Genomic DNA, 16,497 nt, shown 5'->3' with positions numbered 1-16,497 from the left:
AAATTCAGGGGCCGAAGCAGTGGAGAAAGAGTGCTCTTCATGGACTTCAAGAGCAAGCCATACTGTAATTGGAAGGAAATCCCTGACTTTCTCCAAAGTCTCTCCAGCACCCTCTGCTGGCAACACTTAACATCTTGCTGGCTGATCAAGGAGAGATATTACAAAAAAATAGCAGTTACAACAGAGCAGGCCAAAAGGTGAATTTGGAGCTGAGGCAATAAATTGATACCAGCACAGTGGGATGTCTTGTTTTTCATTCTGGACAGTTTCTATTGCTATGAATTCACGATCAGTAATGTTTTCTTCTGCAGTGTCTGACTGCTCTTAATCTGTTTGTTTGATTTCATCTCATTTTTTTACTCTCTAGAAGTTTTGTTTGAGGCTTACTTTATATCTCCCGTGTCTGTCCTTAATATGCTCATGCTTTCCTCTACCACCTGAATACACGGAATATAGTTATAACTCTAAGGATGTTCTTTTCTACTAATTCTATCACCTATCATTTATGGGTTATTTCTTGATTTTTCTCATTATGCCTGATAATTTTTTTACAGTGAAAAAAAAATTATATTTAGAACTAGAGGTCCGATGCACGAAATTCGTGTATGGGTAGGGTCCCTAGGCCTGGCCAGTGATCAGGGCGATCTGTGGGGTAACTGGTGGGGTGATCGGGAGGGGCCCCCCCAACTGGCACCTGCTTTGGCAGGCCTGGTGCCGCCGCCCACTTGTCAGCCCCACCCCCTGCCGCTGCTGCCAGTCACCTCCCTCAGTGAGGCAACCGGCAGGGCAATTGGGGGCTCCTGCTGGCACCTGCCTTGGCTGGCCTGGGGCCTGCAGGCTGGGGGCAGCTCCTGCGTTGAGCATCTGCCCCCTGGTGGTCAGTGTGCATCATAGCAACTGGTCGTTCCACTGGTCATTCTGCCATTTGGTAGATTTGCAGATTAGGCTTTTATTATATAAGATTAGGGAGCTGGACTCAATTTAGGTGATCTCAATTTTATTGGCAACATCCAAAGTCAGGAGCCAAACATATGCCTTCTTCCCTCCATCAGGCCCGATCAGGTGTTGACCTTGGCCACGTCAATGTCATAGAGCTTCTTCACAGCCTGTTTGATCTGGTACTTGCTGACATTGATGTCCACAATGAACACAAGTGTATTGTTGTCTTCTATCTTCTTCATGATTGGCTCCATAGTAAGACAGAACTTGATGACGACATAGTGGTCAAGCTTATTTCTCCTCAGGGCGCTCTTCTGAGGATACTTGGGCTGCCTTTGGAGCCACAGTGTCTTCATGCCTGTTAATTTTTTATTGAACACCAGAAATTGGGAATTTTATCTTTCTGGATGCTGGTTTTATATTTCTGAAAATATTCTTGAGCTTTGTTCTGGTACACAATTACTTAGAAACACTTGGATCCTTTCAAACTTGCTTTTAAGCTTTGTTAGCCAGTCAGCCATCCTTCATTCTAGGGTTACTCTGGCCCATCTTCCGAGGAAATGCCTCAATATTGTGGGTACTCTACCTATTGCCCAAGTCAAGAAAACAGTTTCTATAATAGACACTATAGAAATCGAGGTGTAAAAGACTGTGAAATCAACCTTAGACTTCTTATCCCAAATAGTAGCTTCTACCCAACTGGCTTTCTGGTATGTATGTTTTCAATATAAAGTATGAATTTAAGCAGAGTGGCTCCTAATGCAGACCTTGCTGCATAAATTTTTTTTTCTCTCTCTTATTCAACCCCTCCCATTTCACAAGCTAGTTTCTTTCAGCTAAAAAAAAAAAAAAATGTTTCCCTCACATTCATACAGACATAAAACAAAATAAAGTCTAGAATCAAAAGCCTCTAAAGCAGTGGTTCTCAACCTTCCTAATGCCATGACCCTTTAATACAGTTCCTCATGTTGTGGTGACCCCCAACCATAAAATTATTTTCGTTGCTACTTCATAACTGTAATTTTTTGCTACTGTTAATGAATCGTAATGTAAATATCTGTGTTTTCCGATGGTCTTAGGTGACCCTGCTAGCATCGGAAAACAGATATTTACATTATGATTCATAACAGTAGTAAAATTATAGTTATGAAGTAACAACGAAAATAATTTTATGGTTGGGGGTCACCACAACATGAGGAACTGTATTAAAGGGTCGCGGCATTAGAAAGGTTGAGAACCACTGCTCTAAATTGTACAAATGATTAATAGTCTGACACTGATTCCTAAAACTATTCCTTGTGCGCAGTCCTCCAAAATGTTCTTTGACCTTGCTTTTCTCCCCAAGCTCTGTCCTCTCTTTTCACTATGACCATCCCTTTCTGAACAGTCATCAGTACTCACTGTGTTGGCTTTAAATTCCAACCTCTCCTGCTATCTCACTTCTCTTGGCTAAAGTCCCCGATTTCCTAATTTCCAAAGTCCACTATTTATTGCTTAATCATTTTAGAGAGTATCTATTGACTTTCTATTATGGGAAATGGCACTTATATATACATCACCTTATGTCCCCACTTTTTTTTTCTTCCTCCTTCCAACATAGTTACAGTATGATTTGAAGTTGAATCATCATTTAGTGTTTATCTTATGAATTCATTAGTATGGATCATTGCTAAGCCATTCCTATGTCATTGTTCTTTCTAGAATAAACAGTTGTATTATTTTTAAAATTTAATGAATTTTCTATGTCACTATTACTTCTTTTCCAAACTGTCCAAGAGAAATGTAAAATCTGAATACTGTCTCTCACAGACACACTGGTCATTCCATCAGTTCTGTTTCCCCTAATGACACACCTTCTTGAACCCTTTGTCTTCCTGCTCCAGTTACATCCTCATTGAAAGGACTTCTGTTCTGGGAAGGAGGCAGAATCTTTTCATTCCCTTCCAATCAACCAGTCCTGGAGCCCAGCACCCAAGAGCTCCCCTGGGTCACTCTAACAGCTGTGATATTTATGTAGTAGGTTGCTAACCAAAGAGACACGTCTTCCCTTCAGATGTCTGGTACTGATATTACCGTTTAAAATGCTACTGAAAGATATCTTGCATTTATTTCTTCCTGTCCCAGCTAAAAGGGAAACAGTTCTTTTGATTTCCCAGAGGAAGTCTTTATACTTTGTTCTTGGTGTCTACCAACAATAAAAATTGAGAACTTAAAAAATTACTTTATATTTTCTGTCAATACACATATTTTAAAGCATTTTAAGAGATCCTTTAGTTATACAGTAAAAAACAAAAACCCACCGCTGTCAGCAATGACCTAAGTGCTAGTTTTTCACAGACCTAATCACTCAAGCTTCTGTGGGGCCTGAGTCTGCTCTGCTGCGTAACTAAAGCCGAACGACACCAGGCCATAAAGCACTTGCACATGTTTGACTCCTGGATCCATCACAGTGACAGAAATACATGATCGAGTGCTTGTGCCTCCTTTGTTGACAGAAGCCACTGAAGAAAGTGCCATACCACAGTGAGAGCCTGCACAAATTCAATTAACCACGGAATGGGGGATGACCAAGAAGCAGGTGAAAGAGTGAATCACCCATTACAGCCGTTACCTCTATCTGTGGACATTTTATCAGTAGCTTGGGTAGGACTCCCACGCTAATGCCCATTAGAAGAAAGCATCACATACGGAAAATAATAACACATTTTTAGTTTTTTTCAAAATATAAGTCAGGTCAGAATCAGGTGAACCAAAACTATAACATCCAAAAAGATGCAGTGACTTGCCCTAGCTGGTTTGGCTCAATGGGTAGAGCGTCAGCCTGTGGACTAAAAGGTCCCAGGTTCGATTCTGGTAAAGGACACATGCCCGGGTTGGAGGCTCGATCCCCTATAGGGCGCGTGCAGAAGGCAGCCAATCAATGTTTCTCTCTCATTCTTGATGTTTCTATCTCTCTCTCTCTCCCCCCCTCTCCCTTCCCCTCTGAAATCAATTCTTTTAAAAAAGATGCAGGGACTCTTTTGCACCTTAGAAGCCATGGCACCTGAGTGGTTAGCAAGGCTCCCAACACACCTATTTCCCCTTTAGCTTATTGTTTCAAAAATGGCACATCTCACCCAGCTGGCATAGCTCAGTGGTTGAGCATCAACCTATAAAACCAGGAGGTCATGGTTCGATTCCTGGTTGGAGCACATGCCTGGGTTGTGGGCTCAATCCCCAATAGGAGTCATGCAGGAGGCAGCCAATCAATGATTCTCTCTCATCATTGATGTTTCTATCTCTCTTTCTCTTTCCCTTTCCCTTTCTCTTTAGGGGAAAATCAATAAAAATATATTTAATTTAAAAAAGGTGGCACATCTCAAATTACTGATGAATTAACTGAATGCTGAATGTTTAAAAAAGGGGGTAATCTCATACATAAAATTTAGAAAAAGACAGGTAAAAAGCAAAGGTGATAGCACTAATTGTCACAGTCTCCTAAAGTTTACATGTACCATAGTAACGTTACTATGAACTTTTCTCGAGTATTTATCAGTGCAAATAAACAAAATAATTACATTTTCAAGTAAAATTTATTTAATAATATAAAAATGTGATATTAAAAACATTTATTAAGATAAGTAACTTCAGAAGTCTTTTGACTTTATAACTGAAAAACAAAGAAAACTGTTCTGCGCTTTCCAAAAAACAAACAAACAAAAAATGCCACCTATCTGTCACTTGTCTTTTCACAATAGGGAAATTCTAGTGTTACTCTACCCATTTCAATTTTGGTTTATTTTTTAAGTCAACTTTCCTAAAAAGGAATGCTGGCCTTCTGAGAGAAAATGGAGTATTTATAATCGGGAGGATCTTCTGTTGCCTAATTTTCAAAGAAAGTTGATTTTCATCTGACTTAACTAAATTTCATTCAGAAAATTTTAGTAAAATACATTTAAAGCTTGGTATTGTGAGCATGCAGGAAAAAAAAGACTATGAAATGGAATAAAAGCTAGAATTAAAAGCCTCTGAATTGTACAAGTTACTAATAGTCCGACACTGATTCCTAAAATGAGTCCTTATGTGCAGTGCCAGCCCCGGTTTGTCCCACTGACTCTTAGAGGACAGATGTGATGACAATAATAATCAAAACTTACATAGAATCTATTTCTCCTCAAGTTTCTGTCCTGTGGATGTGAGTCACTAAGCACACACATATTTCCCATCTTTTAGGAGATAAGGCAAAAAAAATCATCTTTGGAGTTTGCTCTGGTTCTTGTTTGAGCTTCATGGAGCAACACATAGGAGGCTAAAGCGAAAAACAGGTAATACTTCAGGAACAATAAGTCCAAGTGACTTAGTAAACAAAATATGTTTCCTTTCTAACCTTCTAAATTCTCATTTACCTACAAATCTGTGGGTTTTAATCTGCATGGGTCCCTTGGCAAGAAAGTCAGAAGTCATTGTCACTCTCTTCCAGGGGCTCAGGTTTCCGGACCCTTCGACTAGATTTAGCTGGAGAGAGAGCAATGCTCTCATCTTCCAAATCGTCGTCTTCTTCATCATCTTCCATGTCAATTTCACTGTCCTCTGAGTCTTCCTATAGGAAAAAGACAGCAAATACAACTGAGGTCCCACTTTGTTCCTGACAACTTGTCACCAAGACCCTACCTCACCCTTTTACTAGTAGCTCAATAACTAGCAAGACCTTCATGTGAAGGAGGAGCTTGGCAGAGAAGCGGTCAGGTTGTGGAGGCATAAAAATGAATTTTCATTTAGATATTGCTGGCTGGAATACAGAGATCAATGTATCCTCTAAGCCAGTGGTTCTCAACCTTTCCAATGCCGCGACCCTTTAATACAGTTCCTCATGTTGTGGTGACCCCCAACCAAAAATTATTTTCGTTGCTACTTCATAACTGTAATTTTGCTACTGTTATGAATCATAATGTAAATATCTGTGTTTTCCGATGGTCTTAGGCAACCCTGCTAGCGGTTCTCAACCTGTGGGTCGCGACCTATGAACCAGGAAGTCACGGTTCAATTCCCAGTCAGAGCACATGCCTAGGTTGTGGGCTTGATTCCCAGTGTGGGGCATGCAGGAGGCAGCCAATCAATGATTCTCATCATTGATGTTTCTCTCTCTCTCTCCTCCCCTCCACTCTGAAATCAATAAAAAAAATTTTTTAAAGAAACACTGTTGCCCTGGCTGGTTTGACTCAGTGGTTAGAACTTCAGCCCGTGGACCGAAGGGTCATGGGTTTGATTCCCAGTCACGGGCACGTACCTCAGTTGCAGTTTTGATCCCTGAAGAGCAGGAGGCAGCCAATCAATGTGTCTCTCTCATGTCAATGTTTCTCTCTTTCTCTCTCTTCCCCTCCTCTTTCCTCACTCCCTCCCACTCTGTCTGAAAATCAACGGGGAGGGGGGGGGGCGGGGAGGAAGAAATATATATATATATATGTATATATATATATATATACACACACACACACACACACACACATCCATCCATCCTCAGGTAAGGATTAAAAAAAGAAAGAAAGAAATACTCTCCTCTATCATCTAGATCTAGGGTGACCAATTCAGCCAGGTTTTAAAACTGCAAGTCCTGCATCCCAGGTAAACTAGGATGGTTGGTCGCTCTAGCTAAAGCATTCCCACCAGCATACATATACACTGTAATTCCTTCTTCTTCTTAAAAAAAACAAACAAAAAAACAAAAAACAAAGTAAAAACCTCAAAACTTAATCCTACCTTCCCCTCCAGCTACTCTGCCCTGTTTCTCTGTTCCCCTCACAACGAAACTCCTTGAATGAGTTTTGAACTCACTGTCCTCACCTGTTACCCTCTCATTGCCTCTTTTAAAAAAAAAAATAGTTTTTTTTAATATATATTTTTTATTGATTTCAGAGAGGAAGGGAGAGGGAGAGATAGAAACAACATGATTCTGATGAGAGAGAATCATTGATTGGCTGCCTATTGCACACCCCCTACTGGGGACAGAGCCTGCAACTCAGGCATGTGCCCATGACCGGAATCAAACCCTGGACCCTACGGGGTCCAACACTCTACCCACTGAGCCAAACCGGCCAGGGCTCTCACTGCCTCTTAAGCACACTCGAGTCAGGCTCTCACCCCACCAATCCCCCAAACTTCTCTTGTCAAGACTGATACATTCGGTGGGTTCAAATCCAATGGGGTAATTCTCCATCCTCCTGTTTGACCTACAGGCTCCTTCTTCCCTGGCATCCACTATTCTATCCTCCAGGGCACCCTTCTCTCTGGGTTCTCACCCCACCTCACTCCTGTGTCTTGTCTTGCTGGCCCAGCCCTCTGCATCTCTCTGACCTCCACAATGTGGGGTTGGCTCAGGGCCTTGGGCCTCCTCTCTTCTCCCTCTTCCAAACAATCACATGTACCCTTGTGCTTAAAGACCACCCAGATATGGATGTTTCCCCCAATTAAATCTCTAGCCCAGACCTGACTTTGAACTCCAGACTTGAATTTCAAGTCAGCATCAGCATGTGGACATCTAGCAGGCAATTCACACTTAGAATGTCCAAAATCCAAACTGTCAATCTGCTAGCCAAGCTCCTTCCTTCCTCAGGTCCGCCTCACAGTTTTGTGCTTTTAGCCAATTTTGCCACAACCAAGGCATCCTTCATTTTAATTAATAAAACCTAGTGGTTCTTACCTTAGAGACATGTTCAGAACCTGACTACTTTTCAACACCTCTGCTGCTACGACTCAAGGCTAAGCCACTGCCACCATCACCTCTGAACTAGACTCTTGCAAATGCCTCCTCACGGGGCTCTCCTAAATGTGAGTCAGTTCTTGGCACTTGTGGGCTCAGGATTCTCTAGCACCTTCCCACTGTACTCAGAGAAAATGCTAAGTCCTTGTCACACCCTGCAAAGCTCTGCACAGCCCTTGCTGCTCCTCCCCCCAGCTCATTCCATTCCAGTCGCCATCGCCTATGGTCCTCGAATGCAGAAACCATATTTCCTGTGATCAGGATGCCCCTCCCCAGCACCATCTCCCTCCTTCCATTTAGGCCTCTCCCCAAATATCACCTTATCAGAGAGATTTTTCATGAGCAATCAAAAGGCATTCCTCATTCCTGTCACTCTGTTCCAAAACCTACTTTATTTTTCTTCTTAACCACTATGAGCCCTGATGGATCTGCTTCACTACCATTGGACTGTAAACTTCATAAAGGCAAAGACCTTATTTCTATTCATTACTGCATTCCCCACAATCTATAATAGTGCCAGGCACATAACAGGCACTCAAAAAGTATCTGTCCAATGACTGAGTGAACACATGAAGGACAAACTCCTATGATTAGGGGGTGGTGCATGAAAACAGCCTCCCTGAAATAAATAACTGACAACAGGCACAGAGGAGATTTAAGCTACAATAATGCATTTGTTCTGAAAAGTAGAAAGCTATATAAATGATCAAGCAAATCACAAGAAAAGAGGCCAGCCAGCGTTCACTAGGTATCACCAGACTTTCCTTATTTCTATCTTGGATGAATAAGAAGCTGTTTAACCATCCATCCCCTACCTTGTTAAAATTTTTGAGGTAGTTTCTCTGCTTCTCTAAAGATCATCTTCTATGTATTCAAGGTTCTATTTCTATGCATCTTGCCCAGCACACCTGAGTGACCTCTCCCTCCTGTGACAGTACACACTGCTGATACTAAATAAATGGACCTTTTGTACAAGAACATAAGACTCGCCCTCACTGGTTTGGCTCAGTGGATAGAGCATTGGCCTGAGGACTCAAGGGTCCCAGGTTCAATTCCGGTCAAGGGCACATGCCTGTGTTTCGGGCTAGATCCCCAATTGGGGCGGGGGGGCATGCAGGAGGCAGCCAATCAATGATTCTCTCTCATCATTGATGTTTCTCTCTCTCTCTCTTCCTCTCCTTTCCTCTCTGAAATAAAAAATAAATATAATATATATATATATAAATATATATATATAAATATATTTAAAAAGAACATAAGACTCATGCCCTGTCTCTGTGTAGCCACTAGTACCACATTCTAGACACATGTGGCATTCAACCTGATGGGGAGATCTGTGATTGGTGTCAATCTAGTCACCCTTTGCCACTTGGAACTGACAGTATTGCCAGGGACTGCAACAAAGAAGGCGGGCCCAGAGTGATGAACGGAAGAGCCCCAACAGCTGGGCCCCAGCAGGGACCCCTTGTTTCCCCATTCTGGTTCATTTCCCAGTCAGTTATCCACTTAATAAAGATCAAGGCGCTGCAGCTCCTTGCCCAGCCTCTCAGAGGGCCTGGTCTCAGGAGGGCCTCCTTATCATGTTCTCTCCCCAGAAACGAGCTGAAGAGAGGGCTGGTCTTGACCCCTGGCCCTCAGCAGCATCCCTTCCTTTCTAGGTTATGGTTCAAGGGCCAGATGACTCCCAAACCACAACCTTTCTTGTCCTTGGCTCAGCTCTTACTGCTCCTTCTTAGAATAGGCACCTCTAGGTAATTTCACCATTCACTGTGGGATCCATTTTGAGTGGCTTTTTTCCCAGGATACAGAAGCATCATTCTTGGGGAAGGTTCTCTGCTGGCCCTGAGCAAGCGCTCTCTCTCTCTCTCTCTCTCTCTCTCTCTCGCTCTCTCTCTCACACACACACACACACACACACACACACAAATGGATGGATGGGTGAAAAAGAAAACCAACCTGCTTCTTGGAGCTGGAAGTCTTGCATTTACCTAACAGAGCTGGTGCTCCTTCCATCTTTGGAAAGTGAGAGCAGACAGAGCATGAGAGGAAAAAAGGAGGGGAAGCAGGTTCATTTGAAAAGAAATGAGCCATCAACAATCAAAGAAGAGAATCCAGCTCCTTGGGAGGCCAAACTGCCACAAATCCCGTGATGCGGGCTGAGAAACCACACCTGACGCTAAGCTGGTCAAACATGCTTAGTTCCTGGCTAACCCAGTCGCAGAGGCCAGCCCAACACCAGAAAGAATGCAACTGCTAAAAGGGGCTGGTCGGGACTCACATCGTCATCGGAGTCTCCACCTTGCATTGTGCCCACGATGTGTTTGCTAGGTCTTCCTGGGGAGAATGAAAACACGAAGAAATTGAAAAAACCTTGTAAAATAAGGCTTAAAATGGCATTTAAGATTTGCCTTCCTTTAGAACATTAGGAAAAAGAAGAATCATAGAAAAATTTACTCAAGTAGCATCCCAACTAATCAGAACTGCCGACAAATGGTAACGGATTTTCTGCATTTCCACATTAACACAAAGAAAAGGGCAGTGAAACGTAAGCATGAATCATAAATCAGAAAAATAAAGATGCATTCTGTGAATGTTTTAGGGGAAAATCACTTTCCCTAAAGGGATTTAGGGAGGCAGCCGATCAATGATTCTCATCATTGATGTTTCTCTCTCTCTCTCTCCCTCTCCCTTCCTCTCTAAAATCATAAAAATATATATTTTTAAAAGTTCATCTTTGAAAACATCATCATTATTTGAGTGATTCTCCATTCCTCCTGTGGAAGTCTAGATGTGATTATGCAAAGACTCAGGAGGCATCCTTCACGGGGTGGAGACGGAGAGCTGCTCTCATACCTAAAGGCTGAGAAACCAACACCCATGACCCCAGGTCCAGGCCTCCAGAGAAAGGCAGTGAGGGAAGCTCAGAGGGGAGTTCACTCAGGGTAGGCCTGGAGTGACCACCAGGAGCTGTTTAAGGATACTGTTCCTTGGGTCAGGTAAAATGCAGATCTTGTGTTGTTTCACTTCTGCAGTGAATTGTCAGAAGTAGAATTTAGGAGCACCAGTGCCTTTATGAGGTTCTGCTGAACTAATCACATACCATTTTAGAGCCCTGGCTCCCATATAGTAGAATGGGAGTCATAACCTCTAACCTCTAGTGATGTCATGAAGGTGTCAAAAAATTAAAGGAAGAAAAAAGAAATCAGAGCATCTAACTATCCTATGAACAAAGCAAAATGTAATAAGTAAAGATAGATGGACCTAAAATAAGAGAAAACAGTTAACAACAAAAGTTAGTATGAAATGACAAATGGAAGATGACTTACCATTTAAATTTATTATGTATATAAAAATGCAATTGTGCTCCAAAAATTAGTAAGTGGTAGATAAGAAATGTTTTTAAAGGCAAATATAGGGCAACTTAGTAGTATCTATCAGAATTTAATTTATATAACCTTTGACCTAAGAATTCCACTTTTAATGACATAGCCTAAAGAAACACTTGCACATGTGCAGAAAAATCTACAAGGAAAAGAGTATCTTAAGTATCTGTTAACATGGGAATGCCCAAGTAAATTACAGGTACGGACATATTATGGACTAATATGCAGCTATCAAAAAGAAAGAAGGAGATCTATATTTTACTGACATGGGAAGAGTTCAATATATTTAAATTTTTTTAAAGCAGATTGCAGAACCATACACATAGTCTGGTCCCACTCCGATTAAAAACATTTCAGATGCTCTTTGTGTCCACGTTTCAGTATGTGTGTGTGTGAAGGCAATTTGGAAGGACGCACCCTGGCCTAAGGTGGGGAGTGAAACAGGAGGAAGACCTCTCACCCAGATTTGCTCCGCGCATTTTATTGCTTGAATCTGTTACAGTAAGAAAGTAGAAATTAGAAGAACATTTTTAAAAGGCAGAGATGTTTCTGTAAGTCCCTTCTTTGGACATTCTCTGACTAAGGTATTAACTGCACTGAGAACAGTTTGGACCCAAAAAGGGCAGAATATAGCTCAGTGGCAGAGGCGGTGTGTTCCAGTAAACTCTGTGAGAAACACCAAGCCACAAGTAAGAATTGGCCGTTCTTGGGCCTCCAGATAAGAGCATTAGTGACAAAGATGACTACTGAGCAGTTTAAGAGCCAAATCCTGATAAACAACAGGGCAGAAAAAAACCTAGAGCAGGGCCACTCACAGTGTGCTTATGGGCCTTAATACCAAGCAGCCCTGACCCAGCCCTGACCCTTAATACCAAGAAGCCCTGGCCGTGGTGTTCTATGACAGGCACAGGGAGGAGGGCAAGTGAAAGAAGCCCTGATACCTTGCATGAGCACTTCCATGGCTGTCCGTGGCTTGGACAGCCGTCTCTCTTCCAGTTCACTGTCAGATTCATCATCCTCCTGGATGTCAATATCCGAGTCATCATTACCTGGCAGGAACACAAATAAGGAAAAAAAGGGGGGAGAGGGGTGGATCCATCATTACTTCGAAACCAGCCTCTGTCCAGTAAGGCTCTTGGCAAGTCATATGCACTTCTCAGCCTTTCTTTTGATGCATTAGATTTTACGAGAACTTCAGGATTTGCTAGTAGATACTTAGCGAAGAGTTAATACAAACAATAGGCAGTTTTGTTTTGTTTTTCCAAAGCTAGAAAAAAAGTGGGTCTGATACATTAGCTAGAAACACTATTCCAGTATGTGAAATTAAGCAATTGACTAGCCAGCTGTCAAGATAGCTAGGAGTTCTTGGTTAGTTGAAAAGAAAAAAAATAAATTCTTTGTTCAGTCTTAGGCTGTGTCACCAAAATTCAAGCTCCTTGAGGATAACAAAGATGAAGAATACCCCACTGAAAAGGTCAGTGACTGCACGAAAACAAGACTGGAGGCAAGAAGGAGACCAGGATAGGAATAGCCTGAGTAGGGCTGGCATGAGAAAGATGGTGACCTACTGATTGGCAATGAAAACTGGTGTCATGACATTCTTCACTAGAGAAAATTCCATTATAAAGATATATAAAGAAAGGTCATTCTCTGCCGATACCGGTTTGGCTCAGTGGATAGAGCGTCGGCCTGCGGACTCAAGGGTCCCAGGTTCGATTCCGGTCAAGGGCATGTACCTTGGTTGCGGGCACATCCCCAGTAGGGGGTGTGCAAGAGGCAGCTGATCGATGTTTCTAACTCTCTATCCCTCTCTCTTCCTCTCTGTAAAAAATCAATAAAATATATTAAAATAAAAGAAAGGTCATTCTCAACATCACGGCCTTTTACATTAATTTCTTAAATACTCTCCTGGAGCTTGGTGCACGTTGAACATTTCCTTATGGAAACCTACAGAATGAGAGTTTCCACAGTGGGGAGAAAAAGCTTTTACCGCCCAGCACCTGACTACTCTGCATCCAGGCACACACATAGGTTTTAAGAATGGCACTGAAGGCCCTAACCGGTTTGGCTCAGTGGATAGAGCGTCGGCCTGCGGACTCAAGGGTCCCGGGTCAAGGGCATGTACCTTGGTTGCGGGCACATCCCCAGTAGGGAGTGTGCAGGAGGCAGCTAATCGATGTTTCTCTCTCATCGATGTTTCTAACTCTCTATCCCTCTCCCTTCCTCTCTGTAAAAAAAAATCAATAAGATATATAAAAAATAAAATGGCACTGAAGGAGTTTGCAGTAGCTGCTCTGATCACTGACTCATAAGTCAGTTTGGAAGTATAGGAAGCGTTCGTCTACAAAAAAGCTTTGCTTAGGCCCTGATCTAAGAGGGAAATGAAGTGGCAGCTATGTCTAGCTGAGCACAGAGTGAACGTTTCCTGCTTTCTTTAGCCACGGAGAGAAGAGCGGAGCTGCAGCACAGAGGAGCAAACCTGGGAGCCAGAGAGTGTCAATAATAGCATCCTGCAAGACTTCAATACAATCGATCTGAAAACTACCACCTTCCAAAAGCCCTAACCAGAGAATATGATTAAATATTAACACAAATGAATGATTATAAAATGAAATCACTGTTCAGCTTCATTCACTTTTTACTTCATCCAGGAAAATTATGATATTAAATCGGTACCCAATGCAACATAAACCAAATGATATCATGAATTTTAAAACAACATTAAGACAGATATTTCAGGCTCAACATGATTTCTTCTGACAACTCAAAACATTTCACTGAGGACTAAGCAAGTAAACTAAAACTAACACATGCTGACACTGAAATCACCGAGTTGTCAGTGATATGTTAAAATTAAGTACAGTAGACAATAGTGCTGGTATAATTCAACAGGGAAAGGATAGTCTTTCCAACAAATGGTGCTGGGATAACCAGCTCGCCACATGCAAAAGAATGAAGTAGGGTCCTTGTCTCACATCATTTACAAAAATTAATTAAAAATGGATCAGACTATGTTGTCTACTTAAGAAATGAAAGGATTTGCTCAAGAGCTTGTATTCATGGATTTTAGAACCGGACTCCCTAGATTCACATCCTATCTTTAATTGTGTTCGCTTACCCAAGGTACTCTCCTCCCAGGGAAGAGTAAGGGATGCCTTCTTACCTACTGCAGGTACCATCCTGTAGCTGGCTGGACACAGAGGAGGGGAGAATTTACTCTTAAATTAACCTTGGAGTTTTGGTTATTAGTGCTGTCTGGATGTAGTAAAAATACTGAACATAGACTGTGCTTTTGGATGTGAACTGGTGTTTTGTTTTTATGTTCACTTTGCTTATTTGTTTTTTAAAGTAAAATACATTAGAAAAGTATTGAGGACTATACTTATCACTGGACACATAGATACAACTAGATAAATGAGGGGGCTTAAAGGAACAGCAGGAGCAAAAATAAAAATGTTTTATGATTTTAAAAAAATGGATCAGAGACCTAAATGTAAGAGTTAAAACTATAAAACTCCTAAAAGAAAACACAGGCATAAATCTTGGTGACCTTGAATTAAGCAGGGGTTTCTACTTAGATATGACACTAAAAGCACAAGCAACAAAGAAGAAACTGACAAACTGGATTTCATTAAAACTTTGTACAGCAAAGAACATCATCAAAAAAGTGAAAACACACCCTAAAGAATGAGAAATTATTTGCAATTCACAAATCACTTAAATCATTTATAAAATACTTCATATATTCTAGTACCCAGAATATATAAAGAACTCTTACAACTCAATAATAAAATGATAAATAAGCCAATTAAAAAATGTGCAAAGCACTTGAATAGATATCTCTCCAAAGAAGATATAAAAACAGAAATAAGCACATGAAAAGATGCTCCATTTCATTAGCCATCAGAGAAATTAAGATGAAAACCACAATGAGATACTACTTCATACCCACTTAAACTATAGGCAGTTTGTTTGTTTCTTCTTTTAGAACAGCACTATCCAACAGAAATATCATGCCAGCGACAGGTGTAATTTCAAAATTCCTAGTGACTATATTAAAGTAAAAAGAAACTGGTAAGCTACTTTAAATGTTTTACTTAACCCAATATACCTAAAATGTCATTTCAACAAGTAACCAATGTAAAAAATTATGAGTAATTTTACTTTTCTTTCAAAATCTGGTATATACTTGTTAGGGGCAAAAATAGAATATTGGGGATTAGTTATAGTTATAAGAAATATTAATCATGCTCTGTTAACTGTGATTGCCTTGTTCTGATTAAAGAAAGGACCTTCTAACCTGGCTGGGAATTGTAGGCCCCAGGGATCTGGGAGTCAACCTTAGACCTGGCAGTCAACCTTGGACCTGGGAGTCAACCTTGGAATGCAGTTAATTCTCATTCAAGTACTGCCTATTATAGTGGAAAGATTAACAACCTTGTTGCCCAAACATGGAGTCCCGCCCCAGTCCACATTGTCTACTTACCCATGTAATCTGTGTCCTACTCAACATATGGGGGTTGCAGAGCAGATTTTTGTGGATGACTTGCTGCTTTCCCATACTTCAAGCATTAATGGAATAAACACTCATACATGATTCAACCCTGTCTCTGCTTAATTGGCTCAAGCAGTGACAGGCAGCCCAGACCCATTGGTTGTCTGGTTACATATTCTCAACAAACAGCACACCCCAGTTTGGACGAGCCACATTTCAAGTGCTCAAGACCACATGTAGCCCTAACCGGTTTGGCTCAGTGGATAGAGCGTCAGCCTGCGGACTCAAGGGTCCCGGGTTCGATTCCGGTCAAGGGCAGTACCTTGGTTTCGGGCACATCCCCAGCGGGGGGTGTGCAGGAGGCAGCTGATCGATGTTTCTCTCTCATCGATGTTTCTAACTTTCTATCCCTCTCCCTTCCTCTCTGTAAAAATAAATAAAATATATTTTTAAAAAAAATACCACATGTAGCTGGTGGCTAGGTAGTGGATAGTACAGTTCTAGACTTAAGAGCTCCCTGAGAGCCTCACCAATCACTGTGGGCTGGCACAATGCCTGATACACAATAGGCATGCAGTAAATACAGGGCAGGGCAAAAGGTTTACAGTTAGGAGTACTCAAAAAACACAAAGGTTATTCTGGTATTATTATTTACTAATTATTGTATTATTTTCTTTTCTTGTTGTTGTATTATTTTCCATACGAACAGCTGTAAACCTACTTTTGTCCCACCATGTATGTGTTAAATGTATAAACACCTGCTTTCCACTATACCATAAAAACAGAGTCACAGCAAGGTTACTGTGCTATTGTGATTTATAATAAGAAATATAGATTTGGCCTTCCTCCCTGTTCCTGGCACAGAGCTCCCAAATCCCAAGCAAGGACTTTCTTTTTTTTTTTTTTTTTTTTTTTTTTTTTTTTTTTTTAATGAATCTTTATTG

The 16,497-nt window shown here is 41.3% G+C and overlaps 1 protein-coding gene and 1 pseudogene across 5 annotated transcripts in view; both read right to left on the bottom strand.

Moving 5' to 3' along the window:
- Positions 1 to 981: 981 nt before the first annotated feature.
- Positions 982 to 1,295, bottom strand: LOC129148671 (60S ribosomal protein L23a-like; annotated as a pseudogene).
- A 3,197-nt stretch (positions 1,296 to 4,492) lies between these two features.
- CLUAP1 (clusterin associated protein 1) overlaps positions 4,493 to 16,497 on the bottom strand; it is a 48,881-nt gene continuing 36,876 nt past the window's right edge. For 4 of the 5 annotated variants that reach the window (XM_054714663.1, XM_054714664.1, XM_054714662.1 and 1 more), the window contains 3 exons: positions 12,000 to 12,107; positions 9,954 to 10,009; positions 4,493 to 5,518 (listed from right to left, as the gene is read on the bottom strand). In XM_054714663.1, the coding sequence (XP_054570638.1) occupies positions 5,372 to 5,518; positions 9,954 to 10,009; positions 12,000 to 12,107 (311 nt within the window). In that variant the 3' untranslated portion in view covers positions 4,493 to 5,371. The remainder of the gene's footprint in view (positions 5,519 to 9,953; positions 10,010 to 11,999; positions 12,108 to 16,497) is intronic. The other variant, XM_054714661.1, reaches the window with a different exon arrangement.

This window comes from Eptesicus fuscus, chromosome 4 (assembly GCF_027574615.1).
Source record: "Eptesicus fuscus isolate TK198812 chromosome 4, DD_ASM_mEF_20220401, whole genome shotgun sequence".
NCBI classification, from domain to species: domain Eukaryota; kingdom Metazoa; phylum Chordata; class Mammalia; order Chiroptera; family Vespertilionidae; genus Eptesicus; species Eptesicus fuscus.
This window is presented reverse-complemented; position numbering and strand designations above follow the sequence as displayed.